Below are 17,861 nucleotides of genomic sequence, written 5' to 3' on the forward strand. Positions count from 1 at the left end.
GAGCTCTTATAATACATCCATGTCTGGGACCCCCAAGACAACTTCAAAGACCTCAGACCCCACTTTGTGAACCACTGGATTAATTGATTGACAAAAAAATAAATATATCAACAGCTGTTCTGATAGTAATTTTGAGGAAAAAAAACTAAAAATTAAAATTCTCTCGTTCCAGCTTCTTAAATGTGGATATTTACTGGTTTCTTTAATAATTAAGTGAGTATCTTTGGGTTGTGGAGTGTGGGAAGGACAAAGCAAAGCAAAGCATTTGGGAAATAGTGACAGACATTTTTCACCACTTTCTTACATTTTATAGACCAAACAACTAAATGATTAATCAAGGAAACAATAAATAGATTAATCGATGATGAAAAGTATCGTTTAGTTGCAGCCCAAAGTTTCTCTGGTTGAACCCCAAGATGGAGGTGAGCAATGACTGTCTAAAGTCAAAACGAGGACATGGTTTAAATCATTTCTGTCTCACCCTCACCTGTTGAAATATTGTAAAATAATCAAACAAGAGGTCTGTACCATGTAAATCAAACATGAAAATGACCTGACATCTCTATTAGCAGTTTGTGGTGGTAGTAGTTAACATATGAATGCTAAAAGTTTAGCATAACAATTTTACATTAATACTCTTACATGAAACAACCATGAACTAAATGTCACAAAGCAAATAAAGAGTCATGAAATGTTTCTTAGAGATTCTTTTAGTGGATTCATATGTACATACAGAAAAATCAGGCACTCTGAGCTGACAATGCTTCAATTCCTTAACATTTACAAAAGAAAAAAAAACAAAAACTATGCCCTGAAAGATAGCATATCCAAGTTTAAATATGAATCAACACATTATATTGGAAATACATCAGAAGAGAGCCTCAGAGAGGTCTAGGTTTGGTTATTCATTATTAGCCCAGCCACTTTAACTTAATGCTAACTAATCTACAACACATGGTCGCACAAAAGAAACACGCATTCAATTCAACTAATTCTTCTCCCTGTCTGACCCCAATACACACACTTACACTGTCCCAGGTCAGGAATAAAAATCTGACATATATGCTTGAATGAATTACAGTTATATTTCATCTGGAGGAGAAAAAAATTTAAAAAAAAAAAAAATCAGCATCATAATGCTGTACTCAACAAAATCAGAAGGACTTGGGACAACTGTAGTTGTTTGACTGGGGGTTGTGTGTTGTGGGTGTTATGGCTCTCCCTGAGGAGACATGGTTGAGTGATTTCACTGGACTGGGATGGAGGGAGGACCTTGGCCTGACCTTGATCCGGAGGAATAAAGGCAGAGCGAGAGCAGCGAGTCCGTCCTCTGCATAGAGGAAAAACCCATCATCACCAATATGTCCGACAGCAGCCATTTGTTAGGTCCTGACCCAAAGCTGTGTGTGTGTGTATGTCTATGTAGGCACAGAATGTGCATGAATTGTGTTGTAGATGAACTGTGTGTGTGTTTGTCTATATACTATTGTTTGATTGCTTGTGATCTGAGTCTGTGTTTATTGCAAATCTCTGTTGAGTATCAGTAGAAGCAGACAGTGTGGAGAAAAGGCCTGTTGCTCTTTTCCTCGAACTCTTGTAGGAGCTCGTCGATTTCATTCTCCATGTCGTCGGTGTGCTGGATCTGCAGGGGCGGAGGAGGAAGCGCGTTAAACACAGCCTGCACACACGCACACACACACACAGCTCAGCTGCACCAACAACCTCAAATCAATGTACAACATGCATGAATCTATAGAAATTATACACATCAACAGCGTTTCATTAACCTACCACAGAATCTCTTTTAGAAGCACAACAATTAGCAGATTAAATACACGTACAACTATTCTAATATTACCCAGATATTTACTGCATAATGTAATTGTTAAACCGCTCAAAGCCTTAAACCTTGCCCTCAGTGTGCCCGTGCAGCAGTGACTCACACATTGACACAGCTCGCAGATAAGGAAGGCGCCCAGCGTGGCTTCCTCGTGGTTATCCTGAATGTCTACGTTGATGACGTGCACGGGCTGCAAAGTCTCCTGCTCTCTTGAGTTCAGATCTGGGGAGCGACAACAGATGAGAGATAGAGAGAGAGAGAGAGAGTGAAAAATCTGGTCTGTATACAAAGTGAGTGTTAGAAAATTTGCCATGAGTCAATGTTGTGATAATGTTCTTGCTCTGAATTAGTAGCTACACCCTTAAACTTTTTTTTTTTTTTTTTTTTTTTAAATAAGAAGCCTCACCCTCCAGCACTTGGTCATAGACTCTCTCCTCACAGGTGATGACCAGGTCAAACTTATCCTTGCAGTTCTGAAAGCGCTCCGGCTTCAATTTGATGCGCTTGTTGCGGTCCAGCATGTGCAGGATGCCGTTCTGTGTGTATCTGAAGAGTGGGGAGGTCAAGGAACACAGCAGGAGCGAGAGAAACATTTCAAGGTCACACACAACACACTCAGAAACAATCAGCCGAGCACTGGGAAGTGGCTGCAGTAGCCTGGGACGACTGTGTGGAAACAGGTATTCAGATATGTGATGAGACTGTGTGCTTTGTTTGAATTCGTAGGGTTACGTCTCGGTCATATCACAGGAACAGGTGAATACACACTTCAGTGGTGTCAGTGGTGTTTGCATTAGACGAGCTGCAGCCCCCTCTAGTGGTGTTTGTGAAATCTACACCTATCATTCATTAGTAGTCATTGAGAAAACCCCAGCAGGAGAATAGAAGAATGGCATTTCAGGGCAATAACCGTAAAACTGAAAACTTTTAACTGTGATTAATTCATTATTAATATTTCCAAGACACAGCTGAAGTTGTCCATGCGACTCAGTATCACTACATGACCATCTGACCAGGCACTGAGATTAAAAAAAAAAGACCAACCACTATGGTGCATTGTCCACAATAGTGCACTATATTTGAGAAATCCATGCAAGGTCGCAATACTACAAATAGTTGAGTTATATGGGAGGTAGCATGTACATCTTGCATTTATATTACATTACAGTTTCTAACAAGGCACCTTTCATATGCAACAACACAGATTTCACATCTTAACCTACAGTATGATGACAAAACTTACACCTGCAATACAGTAGCATTATTAGCAACAACACTATTGCAAGTAAAAAAAAATAAAATAAATGGTGAGTTTCCCAGAGGAGGGTTAAGCCTTATTGTACAGTGAAGTGGTTTTTTATATCAGGTTAACTAAAACAGGCTTTCTCTCACATGTTTAGAAATAGACCTACATTTAATCTCGTTTTTAATAAATCTTACCTATTTTCCAAAGGAAGATTAGTTACTGGAGGACTATAAGAAAGCCTAAATAAACCTGCATTTTAGCTATTTCAGTGAAGACCAACAGCAGCAGCCAGATAGGCACTAACCGAGCAGCCTAATAATTTGGATTAAATTATTTTCACAATTTAAGAAAATGCAATAAAGTTAACCATTTCAGTTTTTGCTCCTCCGCCCAATTCCACCAAGTTACAGGCCTTTTAAGGTGCACTCCAGCTTTTTTTGAGCACCTTTGAATCAGTGGCATATGAATATATTTTCATTATTGTTAATTAAGACAAGTGGTTGAAATCTATCTATAATTTTCTCTGGGACACTAATTCTATTAGCACATAATCCAGTTAATATGTGTTTAAGAAAGCACATTCTTAAACCAGGATTAAATAGTCTGCTCCTGGAAACAGCCTGTAGAGTTTTTTGCGGTGTTTTTTTTTTTCCTGTGAATTTGTCTACTTTTGACCACTGTTCTTCTTTAATGAAGTTCTTCTGTGGTTGCTTTTTTTTTTAGGAAGTTCCCCCTTACAAATATTTTACCACTGATGCACAAACAATTACGAAAGGACACCCGAGTTACATTACAATTAATACTAATTAGCGAAATGTGTCTGCTTTATGAAAGGGTTGACAATTAACATCTTTGTGGGTTATCATAGCAGCATAACCACTCACATAAGACCAAATGTTTTGTAACTGTATAGCTACGTATAGTAGAGAGGGGAAAGGTACAATATTTTATAAGTGCATTAGCAAGGAAGAATAGTGGTTAATCAAATACTCTCACACTAGATATAAATTACGGTTTTAGAGGTGACTTTAGATGTAAATCAAAACCTGTGTCGATGTTCTCAGGAAAAAAACTCCATCATGATCTTCACCAAACTGCATTTACGGCTTCACGGCTGTTGTATTGCCAGGTGTCCCCCCCCCAATCACCTGTATTTTATAGGTTTAAACAACAAAGCACATTTTAAAATCCCTGCATGTCATTTACCCATCGCTGCAGTCCCGTCCGCTGTGCTGCTCCAAGTAATCATACCTTCCTGAACTCCCACAAAGATTAATTTCTAATGAAGACACATGTACATGTGTTTACTTATCTGGCCTCCAGTTCTGTGTTTAAGGTGTGTGTGTGTGTAAAAATGAGTGAGAAGGGGATACAGTTCCTTGTCCTTGCGGACCAAGTCGTTGTACATCTGTTCATATGTCGTTTTGAAGTCATACACATTTGGCTTATCCGGGGCAGGACCGGGTAGCTTCACATGAGACCCTGTCCCGAATGAACGAACATCAAATCCACGTTTACTGCAAAAAGGAAAAAGGACAAGAGAGTAAATAACATTTCTTGCATCAACATTAGATACAAGAAACCATCACATACAAGCAGAATAAAATAATCGGGGCTTTCAACATCCATAGGAAACCTATGAAATCAGCTTTTCCAATTGTCTCCTCAGAAACAAGATCGAAACTGAGTGTTCAAGTAAGAAAAGTGGCTTTTATGTCACAGGTTGAAATAAGACATCACTGGACACGCCTGTAGGACCATTTACAGCCATACCCTTACTGAATAAAAAAAAAATCATTACCAACTCAGACAAACTGATATAATACAGAAAAGTTCTATAAAAAGATTTTTTTTTTAAACTTCAGCTGACCACAAGTGACAGTCCACTATTAGGAATCTATTTTAGTCCATAAACATTTTATTCTAGACCGACACACTGGTTTCCAATCCAATCCTGGCACGCAAGTTTCCACTGAGCTCTCCTAGTTGAACATACCCACATCTGTCCAAGAACTACTTAACAACACAAATGTACCAAACGTGTGTGAATGTGGGGACTGATCAGATTTTAAAAGTCATCCAGTGTTGCACAGCTGCAGTTCCTCCCTTCCGGATATTTCTCTACAGGGGGCGCTCTTGTCAGCATATGCATGTGTGAGTGTGTGTGGGGAGGGGGGGAAATAAACTACTAAAACAACTTGGGCCGGTATTTTGACAGCCCTGAATCTGTTTGAAAGCAAAAGCTTTGTGGACCTTTTACTTTAAAAAGGCACCTGTAAACGTGAAACCTAGTTATAAAGCGGCGCTTAAAGTGCGCTGTAGCCCCGGTGTGACACTCAGGGGTGCGGGTCCATTGTTAAACTGCGTTGAGGCCCGACGGACTGCCATCGGGGTCATCATCATTTAGATAACGGCTCGATACCCAACATATTTCGTTCACTTCGCAGTCGTTTCCCGTTTCTTCTCGTCCCGGCGGCTCGTCTTTACCTGAGGATATTGTGCGCTTCCATACTGCGATTCTGGTTGCTCGAGCACACAACCGCTACACGCAGCGGGTGGCTCGGCATCGCGACTCCCCGGCTGAAACTAGTCGATACAAGCTGTCGGAAACTAACAGAGAGGTGGTTAGTTTGATCCCTGTAAGAAATAATAACAAGACAGACCCCTATGTTACACTAAATTAGAAAGCGTTTCGAGTACAAATACTGTGCGATGGGCTCGCCCTCTTACCAACCAGGAAGTTAAAATGGCGGAGCTCAGAGAGCAGAATACGGCTTTATGTAGTGATGTCATTGGAGGGCGGGGTTTGCTACGTGTCATGACGTGACGTCAATAAACAAACATGCTGTGGAAAAATAGACTTTCCTTGAAAGTTATACATATATATATATATTGCTACAGTATAAGTAGCCATGTGAAAACACAGGAGAGTTTCCAAAAATACTAGTGACACAAGTTAATCGTGATACTTCAGTGGTGGAAAGTAACGAAGTACATTTACTCAAACACTGTATTTAGTGACAGTTTTGAGATACTTGTACTTTACTTGAGTATTTCCATTTGATGCTACTTTATACTTCCACTCCACTACATTTCAGAGGAAAATATTGTACTTTCTATTCCACTACATTTATTTGACAGCTTTAGTTACTTTGCAGATGGAGATTTGACACAATGGATAATATAACAAACTTTTAAAATACAACACATTATTAAAGATTAAACCATTGGTTTCCAACCTTTTTGGCTTTTGATGTCTTACAAAAAGCAGTGTGCTGTTGGGGTCACATTTCAGATGTCTATGAGTTGTTAACAGCTCCAACAAACAGTGATTTTTTCCTCTAAACTTCTCACATGGTTTCACTTCAATAAATGTTCATATGATTCAATATTTCACTAAAAAACAGATTTGTGTATCAGAACTTTGTTTTTTCTTCTTTCCTCTCCCATTAATCATCTTATGACCCTCAGATTTATTTGGTGACCCTTTGGAGGGGCCCTGACCCCTAGGTTGGGAACCACTGGACTAAACTAGCTAACTGTATATAAAGTAAACTAGCTCCACCTCCAGCAGCTACAACAGTAGCATGCTGCTCTAACACTGATGCTTCAGTATTAATAATCTAATGATGTCATATATAATAATATATCAGTCAGAGGGACAAAACCACTACTTTTACTGCAATATTTTAAGTAAATTTTGCTGCTAATACTTTCGGACTATTACTGAAGTAGGATTTTTCATACAGGATTTTACTTGTAATGGAATATTTTTACATTGCTGTATTGGTACTTTTACTTAAGTAAAGGATCTGAGTACTTTGTTCCACCACTGATCAAAACCAACTTGAGTGAAAAACGCAAAATACTAAAATTGTCTCAAATTCTTGATTAATATATATAGCATATGTAACTTTAGGCCATATTTGATGACATTCTTTTCCCTGTAATTTGTCCTATGAATCCTATGTTTAATACCAATATTTTGTGTTTACGCTACGTGTTATGATCATTTTGCTCTTCCTGTCCATAAATATTACCTTTATATTATTGATAGGATTAGAATAGTATATGTAATATTACCTCTATATTATTGATAGGATTAGAATAGTATATGTAATATTACCTCTATATTATTGATAGGATTAGAATAGTATATGTTTCCCAACATTCATATGGTTGTTACTGCATCTTCAAAGTGTATATAATGGCAGTTGCAATATCTTTTGTTTGTTTCTTAAATTATATTGTGCTTCGCAACTAATGATTATTTTCAATATCAATTAAACTGTTGATTATTTTCTCGATTAATCGATTAGTTGTTTGGTCTATAAAATATCAGAAAATGTTGATTACTGTTTCCCAAATCTAAGATGACATCCTTGAATGTTATCTTCTGTCCAAACCAACAGTCCAAAACTCAAAGATATTCAGTTTACCATCATAGAAGACTACAGAAAGAATATTCACATTTGAAAAGCTGGAATATGGACATTATTTTCTTAAAGAATGACTCCATACGATTAATTGATTATCAAAATAGTGGGTGATTAATTTAAGAGTTGGAAACTAATCAATTAATTGACTAATCATTGCAGCTCTTTTGTTTATTCTCCCCACTGGATTTATCATTTCATCTGATCATCATCTATATGATGATACTCTTAGACTACATAAATTTGCCAAATTTGTCATGCTTTTTATACTGTGGCAGCTCTGCCTTTAATGTCTCTTAGAGTATTTGGCCTGTTTGCTGAACAGGCTTTATGTCATATTTACATGATTATTACATTTATGTGATGAACTACTTCAAATATTCAGGTAGTTAATTTGCATGATCAGCCAAGAAACAGAAACCCAGCTGGTTACAGATTGCTATAGTGAAATAACATTAGATATATAACCTAATGATGAGAACTTTAACCATATCTCCCACTCCTAATTAGATTTTGATACTTTAACCTAATTTAAATTTGTTTGCTATTAAAACATCCGAAAACACATAATTTACCTTCAACAACACTAGCTCATTAATAGCATAAAGCTCCATTTTCTCTTTGGTGATTAACAAGCATCACACAGCTTGTGAGCGTTCGTGTTTGTACAATAATTTTAAATTCTTGTCAGTTTTTGATTCTTGTAAAATTGTTCGGGGATGTGAAGGCGAATACATTAACACACTCTCTCTCTCTCTCTCTCTCTCTCTCTCACACACACACACACACACACACACACAGAAAAATAAAGAAAGTTGAAAAGTATTACAAATGACCTCATGGTACTTTATTCACTGACAGCAGGACATAAAGGCATTATAACTCAAGATGTTTGGCACAGTATTTGGAGATTGTACACCAGATTGTATTGCCCTTCACAAAATGGTACAAATACATATGCAGACCTAAAAGCAAAACTAGTCAAGTGGAAAAAAAAGTAATTCAATAAAGGTTTATTTTCCTGTGCCCCAGCAAGGACACAATCAATATGGACACTTTCACAGGCTGCACATTTAGCAAAAAAACCCCAACTCTGTTTCTGATGTACTTGAAGCATTTCATTAATTGTATTGCTGTATAAATGCTGCCAGCATACAGATTGACAGACTCAATCACAGACAACCCCTAAACAGAAAAATTACACAGTAAACTACTGTTTACTAAATTTAGATTATCAGTACTTTTGGTTCAGTGCATCCTCGCAGAGGTTGACAAGGCATGTTATTTGCGTTTCTTTCACTAGAGCCACACTAGATTGTGCTTCGATTCATATTCACATGACATATTATGTGGCTAATTGAAAAATAATTATTGACAATGACTGACGATGATTGTGAGATTAGATATGGTCATGATGGACGTTAAATGTAGGCCCTTTTATTCATTTAGCAGTGCATCTTTTTTTTTAGTGTAACCTCAGTGGCGGGAGTGAGTGCGGTAGGAATATGAGTGCTGTGTCGTGGGGCTCATGATGTTTTCTGTGATATATGCCACCAGCAAGCAGATGATGACCAGCATCACGCAAATGGCTCCCCCCACCGTTGTCATGGCGATCACAATGTCCTGCATCCCGGACGGCGGCAGAGTAAACTCTACGCAGTCCCTCTGGTCTGCCCTCTGAGCTGGATCTGAACGGACCAGGGAGCGTAGGCAGATGCGGTACGGGATGTTCTCATGCAGGTCGGTCAGGAGAAAGTCCCTGCAGCCGGATCCGAGATGGACACCGGCACACTCAAACTGAGTATAGCTCCCATTCCACCAGCAGCTCAACTCGTATCCTCCCCGTCTGTGGCGGCGACCAACACCGAAAACAGTGTGAGACTTTAGAGTTTCCTCTCTTGTTAAATTTGTCCCAGAGTCCCCGCCGCTCATCTGTCCAACTGCGGTCTTGACGTCCAGCCCTCCGGTCATTGTGGACTCTCCCTCATGGGTCCACTGTAACAGTACACTGCCATTGATAAGAATATTTGCCACAAGGTTCCCCAAAGACACCACAGTTCTGCAGTCTCCCTTGTGACACTTGTACCCAAACAGTGTTTGTCGAAAGCAGAGCTGCCCCCCGATGCCTCCCTCGATCATACGGTAGGCACACAGCGGTGACACCCCTTTCTCTGAGCCCCAGCTTGCTCTGCCAGCCCTTTCAGATATCACAGTAGTAGTGTTGCCTCTGCTGGTGTTGAACGAGAAGCGATTCACATGGCCTGACGCCTCTTTTAGCTTTGGTGATGGCCTACTTTCGTGGCTTTGATTGCCATAGTTGAAACTGATGTTAGTCTGTTTTAGCCAGTTATGGGGCGTCCCCAGATTATCCCTGCCTGTCACCTCTGATGGGGATGTTGCTGATGCTGCTGCTGTTGCTGTTGATGATGATGATGTTGATGATGCTGAGCTGCTCGTGCTGCTGCTGGACACAGCTGCCTCGTGTAACGTGCAGAGCAGGAGCGCAGATAAGGCGAGCAATGATGGTCGTTGTTGGCTTTTCATCTCCCTTCCTCTCGTCGAGTTATTATTTTTCACGCACACTGATTCAGTTTGGTACAAGGCGGGCTGATGATGATGATGATGACTGCCATAAGATCAGCTCTGCTTCAGCAGGATAGCGCGTCCATGGGCGAGAGGAGCGGGTGTGCATCTGCGACAGAAATAACATTTAATCGTGCAGCTCCGAGTGTGACCTTGCATGGGATGAACTGGCTCGCAGAATGAAGGTAATACAACCTAAATGATGATACGAGCAACCAGCGTTCATATTCATTTCTGGAAAAAAAATTTTTAAAATCACCTACTTCTTTCGGTGGGATGCGAGCAACCGGCTATCGTGCCATCAGATTTTTCTTTCCCTCTTCCTGTCTGGCTTGACGTAAAAGGTTTGATGCTTGCTGTGCGAGAGTGCACGTGGACGGAGCGCGCACCGTGAGCGTGCACAAAATAGTAGTCATCAACACTCGGTTCGTGAGTCATCATCCCACACATACACACACACACACACACACACACACACACACACACAGTGCTCCAGGTGACTGTCAATACTGAGACAACGAGCAGCACGGATGGAGGGTTTTAACCAACATCCTGCTTCCAACATCAAACTGCTGTTAATCAAAGCAAGAAACACCGTAACACAGTACACAGTAACACCCATCACAGTCTCCTAAAAAAGAACAGCATCCTTTCTCCTCTATTATTTTAACATTTAATTTAGAAGAGTATGTTGAATTATTAGTTTCAACTTTCTTTTTTTTTGCATTTTATTCAGCCTGTAGCCTAAAAATCACTATTAGTGTTGATTCATAAATCATAAATCAACATGTGCAACCTATAAATGATATGTTGGTAACATTTCTGAGTATCAAAAGGTGCTAAAAAGTTTGATGTTGGTAGCATTTTATGGTTTAGATTATTCAATAAACTACCTGTAAACTAGATTTGCTTTGGTGCTCCAGAACTCATCGTTTAATTCATTTGGTCAGCGGTGAAGTTACACCATGACGCTAAAATAAAACCTATATTTATACATTTTCACCTTTCATATCCAATATCTGAATTTTCTGTTTTTTTGGTTTCTGCACATGTAGAAATATGCAAGAAAAAGGAAAAGAAATACACTTTCACACCCTTTATTCTCACAGCTGGGGCAGTAGCTGCTACTGCAAAACAGAGCTGCTTAAATTTCTTTAGTAAATGTGTTGTTTACATTGAGTCAGAACCTAATTAAAGCAACACCACAATCTGGAGGCAGTCCAATTAAATCAACTGCAACTATACCTCAGTAAGGCTCATAATGTTCACATTTTGTTGAGACTGTGTCAGACTGTGCTCAACTTTATGATAATTTTTAAGACTGTATTTTGTGTTGTTGTGCTGCATGGAAGTGTATTTTAAGACCTTCATGTCACTGTTTCCACCACTTTGATGGTGATGACACAAACTACTAATACGAATCTATAGTCCAAAGAGTTTGCTCTGAATTATAATAAGACCTCTCTGACACAATCTCAACACTCAAACTCAACAATATACTCTCCACAAATGGAGTCATTGTTGCAGGTGAAAGTGCATCCAATTGCATCACACTGTAGTGCAGGTGTTGCTTTCATTTTGTCCATCCATCAAGCGAAAGGGCCCCACCACTAGGAAAACTTTAATGATTGTTGAAATAGGTTACATCATATGTTTTCAATTTAATATCATAATGAAAAAGGAGCAGCTGTCGTGGTCAGTAGGAGTAATACAATTAACCAAGTTTCTGCTGTTTAATATTTTACATTATAGGCTTTTAAATGGATAAAAGCCTCCTGATAATAAATTATCTCAAGCACAATTGAAAAAAATCAAACATTGCCCATCATTGTTCTCTGAGCTTATATCTTCATCATAATTCACAATACATTTAATCAAGTAGTGCTTATATGAGATTATTCTAAGCAATGATTGCCTCATCCCAAGAGAGAAACGTTTCAACCGAGCCGACAATTAGTACCAAGGGGAGTATGAATGGCTGATTAATGAGAGAAAAATGCTGCATCAGTGGGACTGGCTCAGCACCACCTGTCCCTGAAATGTCACATGGGATAACTGGTAAGAAATCTGTGTGATCTGCAGTTTCTGGTATGTCTGATAGTCTGATATCAACCGTTGTTATTTATCTAAGCTGCTGTAGTAATGGGACATTAAGTAGAACTGCTGAAAAAAACTAAGCAGTAAGCAGATCACTGGTCCATCACAAACACGCATTTCCATACCAGAGTCAAGTGATAATTTGTATGCATAATTTAATGGGAACAGGCTGCTGTGAACACAACAAATAACAACGACCCACACCTGCTGATGTGATCGTTCAGGTCAAGAGACAGCGTCGCATTTGCAGTCGGTTGGTGGCATGGAAATAAAACATGGAAAGTGCTTGCCTCAAAGCATCAACATATTTGACTAAATTGACCCTGAGTCGAGTCAGCGAAGATGAATCCGTGTGATGAATCTGTTTGTTTGTCTGTGTGTGTGTATATAAAACACTAGGAGGAACATCAGCAGCAGTAGTGGAGCATACAAGTACGAAGCTTTGATGTTTCTCTCTGACTCTCATACACATGGATTTCACAAAGAAAAAGCAAACTGTGTTGCCATGCAGAGGATGATGCCATGTCAGAGGTCCTCACTGTCGATGCTATTTTGTTTGGGCTCCTGGTCTTTTCTGGCATCCTAGGAAACATCTTGGTCATCCATGTGGTGGGTTAACATGGAGCATTTTATTCATGAATTGAGCTGAATGTTTTTGTTAGGATTATTCTCAGTGTTGCTGCCTCTCTCTCCTTCACTCGCAGGTCTTTCAGACAGCCATTGAGAGTCCGTCTCAGCGACTCCCTCCCTCCGACACTATTTTGGTGCACCTGTCACTGGCAAACCTGCTGACCTCGCTTTTCCGCACGGTGCCCATCTTTGTGTCGGACCTGGGCTTGGATGTGTCTCTGTCTCCGGGCTGGTGTCGTGTCTTCATGCTGCTATGGGTGTGGTGGCGAGCTGTGGGCTGTTGGGTGACTCTGGCGCTTAGCGTCTTCCACTGCACTACCTTGAGGCGGCAGCATGTCACCTTTGGACCTCTCGCACAGCAGCGGGAGAGGCGGCGAGTTTGGATTGTTCTGGGGCTGGTGTGGGGGGCTAATCTGGCCTTCTCTATCCCTGCTCTGGTATATAGCACCCATGTTCACGGTAATGCCACCGTGGAGCTGATGGTGATCAGCTGCACCACCAGGCCTCTGCTGGGCTGTATCTGGGAGTTCCCCTCCAACGAACAGGGTTCAGCTTTTGCCTCCAGCTCGTTGGCGCTCAATGAGGTGTTGCCACTGGTGCTGATGATTTTCACCAACCTGGCAACCTTGCACGCTCTGGCAAAGCACATCAGAGCTGTTACCTCAGGGGGACACTCTGGAGGAACCCATGGGGAGCTGGACAAACATGTTTCCTCCGAGCGTAAAGCAGCTCATGTAATCATGTCGCTGGTGTCACTCTTCGTGGTCTGCTGGGCCCTACAGGTCGCCGCGGTGACATACTACAACCATGATGGAGGACACCATGCTGAGGGGCTGCTGACTGTAGCTCATTTCTCTGCTTCACTGTTTGTAGGATTCAGTCCCATGGTGGTGGCACTTGGACATGGTAAGCTGAGGAAGAAAATCATGGGTATGATACTTGGGTGGTTTAAAATTGTTAAATGTCACAATGCAGACGCTGAAGTGGGGAATGAATCCCCAGAGACTAAAGGAAAGAAGGGAAAACAAACCATTTTTGTTGTTCAAAAAGAGAGGCAGGTCATAAATGTGGAGGAGAAGGTTAAGGCAAACAAATGACAGCACTGATACTCCTTTAAACACTGAAAAATACAAGTTTTCCAAGAATAAGGCTCAGAAAAACAACTTTCCAATAACTCAAACCAAGTCCAATCAGTCTTGAATCTCAAAATAGAAAAACTCAAAAATATAAATAAAACAATCCTCTCTCCACTAAAGTTTGTTACCAGGTCCAAAGCTACAGATTTATCATACGCTGTCCTTTTGTGTTTTACCATCATATTAACCACTTTGGCCCTGTGTTGTATCAATAAACCTACAAACAGATCCAGAGACCCAAACATTTGGAATTCTGGGCCAATATTCTGTCTCACTGTAACATTTGGTTGGTTGGTTTTGCAAAAAGGGAGATAAAAGAATCCATCATGGTAACTAATACCTTTAATAAAACCATGTCTCTCATTAACAACCCTACATGTGATCCAAAGTATCCACTCACACCACTGTGAGAATCACTGTTTCAAACAGTAACAGTAAACCTTTGATTCTGCTTTCAAATCACACCAACTCTACACTTAACCGATAAAGCAAAATGATCAAGACATTGGCAGTATTTGATAATTATTAACTCATGTATCAGTGTAATCTAAATAAATATTTTTGACATTCTTTTTATAAATCCTGATGGAAATGTCCATGGTATTTTTGTTTATTTTCTTTTGACCATTTATTTGGACTGTACAAATAAAAATGTGTCACCAACTATCAGCCTTATCTACATAAAGATGCTTTCAGTTGCCTTTCATCCAGTCAATCACGCAGCTCTACAGTCACACACATACATGGAGACTGGCACAGAAAAAGCTCCTTTAAATGTTTTTTGTTTTTTTTAAAGGATGATGCAGTTTAAGCTTAGCAGTATCATGTGAGTTGCACCTGCAGTGCTTCAGCAGAGTGTACTGTTGCTCGGTCAGTGATCGAGCACAGACTTCATGAAAGAACGCAGCCGCCGGTGGCCAACTGCCAGAACAGCTGGTGACATGGCAATGAAGATAATGTTGGCAAATCGAGCAATGACCAGAAGGAACTCAGCAGACGAGCCGCGGTTGTAGTTGAAATAGTTGACAGAGATAATGCTGGTTCCCCAGGACGCAATGAAGAGCATGATGAGAGCGAGAATCACCTGGAGGAACAAACAATGCAAAGAATTAGGAAATGAAACTCAGACATTGAGACCTGATGAAAGATGTTAACCTTAAATCCAACACAAATGTTGCTAAAACAGTTCAGATGCATGCTCTTTACATTCCAAATGTGTCCAGTCTACTGTGTTATAAACAGTTTAATTTACCCATCTTATCTACATGATGAACATGCCTTCAATGAACTCTTGACAAGCTCTTCCTCCTCACCTTGGCTGCTCGTCTCTCAGCTGGTACTCGCTTTATGACGGGTGCATCTTGCGCCGAGGTGCGCATCCTGCCATGCGTGTAGAGCGTGTAAAGGGAGCCCAGGTTGGTAAAGGCCATCAAGATTATGGGAATTGTTTCATGGATCACCATGGATGTGGTGGCATAGGCCAGGCCACTGAAGATGGAGGGAAAGTTCCACACACAACCCAGCAGGGGGCGTGTTGTGCTGCTCACCAGCATCAGGGTCTGGAAAAGAGGAAGGAAGAGAGGGCACAACATGGAGGAAAGAGGGTCACATATACTGAGTTTAGAGAGAAGTACTCTTCTAAATGAGTACTGCAGCCATCATATATAAATATATATAAGTAACAACACCACTGATCTAGGAGGGGATTGATGCTGTTAAAAGCTTGAATCTGCTTGGGATTAACATGAAGCAATCCACAAATCAAACTATTTTTAAACCAACAATTAGTTGAAATTGAGCCCTTAATATGCAGTGTTGGTGGAACAGCACCAACCCTGTCCTGTGTACTTCACATTTTTGTTGACCATTGTTGAATAAGTGCTATGCAGTTTTAGATTGATGTGTTTTTCGTACCAATCCAGACACCCACTGCTTTTCCATTGATTTTTGTACTAATTGATTAGCAAGCTCCAGAGATGTTCGTCTCTGAAAACATCAAGTCAGCATAATTCTTTGTCAATTTTACATTATCATTGTGTGGTAACGCAACTGCAGGCAGGATTCTGCTCTGCCAAGTCTGCACTTAATAACCTCATAACGATAATGTGACTTTGACAAACATAGATGTGGATTTGTTGTTCACTGTGATGGGTTACACAAGGCAAGCAAGTTTTTAAAGAATACAAAATTAATGGAAACCAATGAATCCCTGAAATGAAAAAAGTGCATGCTGATTTAAAAACACACAGTAGTATGGTTTACAAAATGTTCTGATGTAAAGTGTACATGATTAGCAGAAAATGGACTAAAACAGTAAAAACCACTGGCACGGTCCTTTAAGTAAAGCTCCACAGCCACCTGTTGCATCAGGCTCTCTCTCACCTCTGTGCTGTTCATGTTCCCACTAGTGGAAAAGATATGAGCAGGAATGGAGTAAATAAAGTTTAGAAGCCAGATGAGGCCCAGACTGAGCAGTAGGGTCCTGGGAGCGCCCCGAGGCCTTTGAAGGTTCCCAATAGTAGGAGCCACCCGCCTCAAGGTCTGCAGGTGGAAGGCACTGAGAAAGAGCGTTGACCACACATTGACTGATCGCAGCCACACCCAGACACCCATGAGGAACTGACACCACTCTTTGGATGAGTACAGCTGTGGAAAAAAAAGAGAGCGATGGGTGAATATTCACAAATTTGGCACTTTTCCTTATATAATCCTGTACTGACATCCAACTCTTGGAACACTTTGTCAAACACAAACTTCCCAGACAAAAATTTTACAAAAATCCACACTTTGGCATAGTCAGTTGCTATTGTAATTGGTTTTAAAAAAAAGTCAAATCTTTTAAACTAACAAAAGTGTGACTGATTGGAAAGCTCCATCCACATATTAGTCATTGCTGTCATCTCTAATTTAACGGCTTACAACCCAAAATATGCTTTCATCTTGCAGACTACATACCTCGAGTCCCATGTCTGAGATGACAAGCAGTGTGTTCCTCATCACAGACACCAGCAGGTTCGACAGTGCCATGTTAATAATAATGATGTCCGAGTTACGTCCACCTCCACGGTCCATGATTACACTCTTACCAATCACCCCAACCACTGTGGCATTACCCAGGATGCCCAGCATCACCAGGATGATGTAAAAGGCAGTTTGTGCAGGGGACACAGAGACACGAAGTCCCATCCCCACAAGCTCTGCATCTCCATTCTCTTCCATGGGCCCGTTCATCGTAGACACTGTTTCAACAACCTTATCTCTGAAGCAGTTTTAACAGCTGATATAAAGCCTTAAAGCATGCTCAATCTTCATTTTTGATGTCTGTCAGGTGAATATCATCCTCCAACCTGCTGCCAACATGGTGGGCACCACAGAAATCACTCTACAGATGTTTTGTGCTTCTGGATGTTTGCAGGTGCAGTCAGTCAACTTCTTTGGGCCAATGGAGGAAGTTGATCCTGTCAGTGTCATCACGCCATCATGTCTTTGTGCTACGTTCCGGTACGATAATCCCTGTTAAGGCTCACAGAAAGCCGTGTTTTATTCTTCAGGGAGCTCAAGCTGCAAGTTAACGAAACACAAGAGATTAATCAGCTTCCCTGAATGAAATGTGCTTCCTTTGCAGCTTGATTCATTACGGCATCATTAGGTGGAAGCCTGTTTGTTCATATGCATGTATGTACTTGCTTGTGGGTAGGTTTTCAGCAAATGCACAAAAAGTTTGATATAACTCTCTCACTATAATATTGAAACCTAACAAACAAGCTTCTCTCCTTAAAGATGTGAGATTACCTTAATATCACTTTTGTGAAAGTTAATTAAGTGAATATACAATATATTAAACACACAACATGTCTCTCTTCAACCCTACAGTGAGAGGTTTAAGTTTTGAG

The 17,861-nt window shown here is 40.5% G+C and overlaps 4 protein-coding genes across 5 annotated transcripts; 1 reads left to right on the top strand and 3 right to left on the bottom strand.

Moving 5' to 3' along the window:
• Nucleotides 1-692: 692 nt before the first annotated feature.
• ssu72 (SSU72 homolog, RNA polymerase II CTD phosphatase) lies at nucleotides 693-5,833 on the bottom strand. Its single transcript, XM_044347983.1, has 6 exons — nucleotides 5,817-5,833; nucleotides 5,574-5,723; nucleotides 4,460-4,603; nucleotides 2,247-2,386; nucleotides 1,944-2,062; nucleotides 693-1,642 (listed from the first exon to the last, which is right to left on the bottom strand). Exons 2-6 carry the CDS (start codon nucleotides 5,651-5,653, stop codon nucleotides 1,541-1,543), a joined length of 585 nt encoding a protein of 194 aa, XP_044203918.1. The 5' UTR covers nucleotides 5,654-5,723; nucleotides 5,817-5,833; the 3' UTR covers nucleotides 693-1,540.
• LOC122980189 (olfactory receptor class A-like protein 4) lies at nucleotides 2,393-14,659 on the top strand. 2 transcript variants are annotated; one of them, XM_044347961.1, is made up of 3 exons: nucleotides 2,393-2,520; nucleotides 12,602-12,811; nucleotides 12,907-14,659. In XM_044347961.1, exons 2-3 carry the CDS (start codon nucleotides 12,725-12,727, stop codon nucleotides 13,927-13,929), a joined length of 1,110 nt encoding a protein of 369 aa, XP_044203896.1. In that variant the 5' UTR covers nucleotides 2,393-2,520; nucleotides 12,602-12,724; the 3' UTR covers nucleotides 13,930-14,659. The 2 variants fall into 2 exon arrangements, with proteins under 2 accessions (XP_044203896.1, XP_044203895.1); XM_044347960.1 differs by lacking the exon at nucleotides 2,393-2,520 and having other exon boundaries at nucleotides 11,699-12,811.
• fndc10 (fibronectin type III domain containing 10) lies at nucleotides 8,348-11,687 on the bottom strand. Its single transcript, XM_044347962.1, has 2 exons — nucleotides 10,369-11,687; nucleotides 8,348-10,214 (listed from the first exon to the last, which is right to left on the bottom strand). Exon 2 carries the CDS (start codon nucleotides 10,064-10,066, stop codon nucleotides 8,999-9,001), a length of 1,068 nt encoding a protein of 355 aa, XP_044203897.1. The 5' UTR covers nucleotides 10,067-10,214; nucleotides 10,369-11,687; the 3' UTR covers nucleotides 8,348-8,998.
• Nucleotides 14,293-17,744, bottom strand: LOC122980221 (olfactory receptor class A-like protein 4). The gene is made up of 4 exons (XM_044347999.1): nucleotides 16,924-17,744; nucleotides 16,351-16,614; nucleotides 15,282-15,527; nucleotides 14,293-15,052 (listed from the first exon to the last, which is right to left on the bottom strand). Exons 1-4 carry the CDS (start codon nucleotides 17,197-17,199, stop codon nucleotides 14,840-14,842), a joined length of 999 nt encoding a protein of 332 aa, XP_044203934.1. The 5' UTR covers nucleotides 17,200-17,744; the 3' UTR covers nucleotides 14,293-14,839.
• Between the last annotated feature and the right edge of the window lie 117 nt (nucleotides 17,745-17,861).

This window comes from Thunnus albacares, chromosome 4 (genome assembly GCF_914725855.1).
Source record: "Thunnus albacares chromosome 4, fThuAlb1.1, whole genome shotgun sequence".
Classification (NCBI taxonomy): domain Eukaryota; kingdom Metazoa; phylum Chordata; class Actinopteri; order Scombriformes; family Scombridae; genus Thunnus; species Thunnus albacares.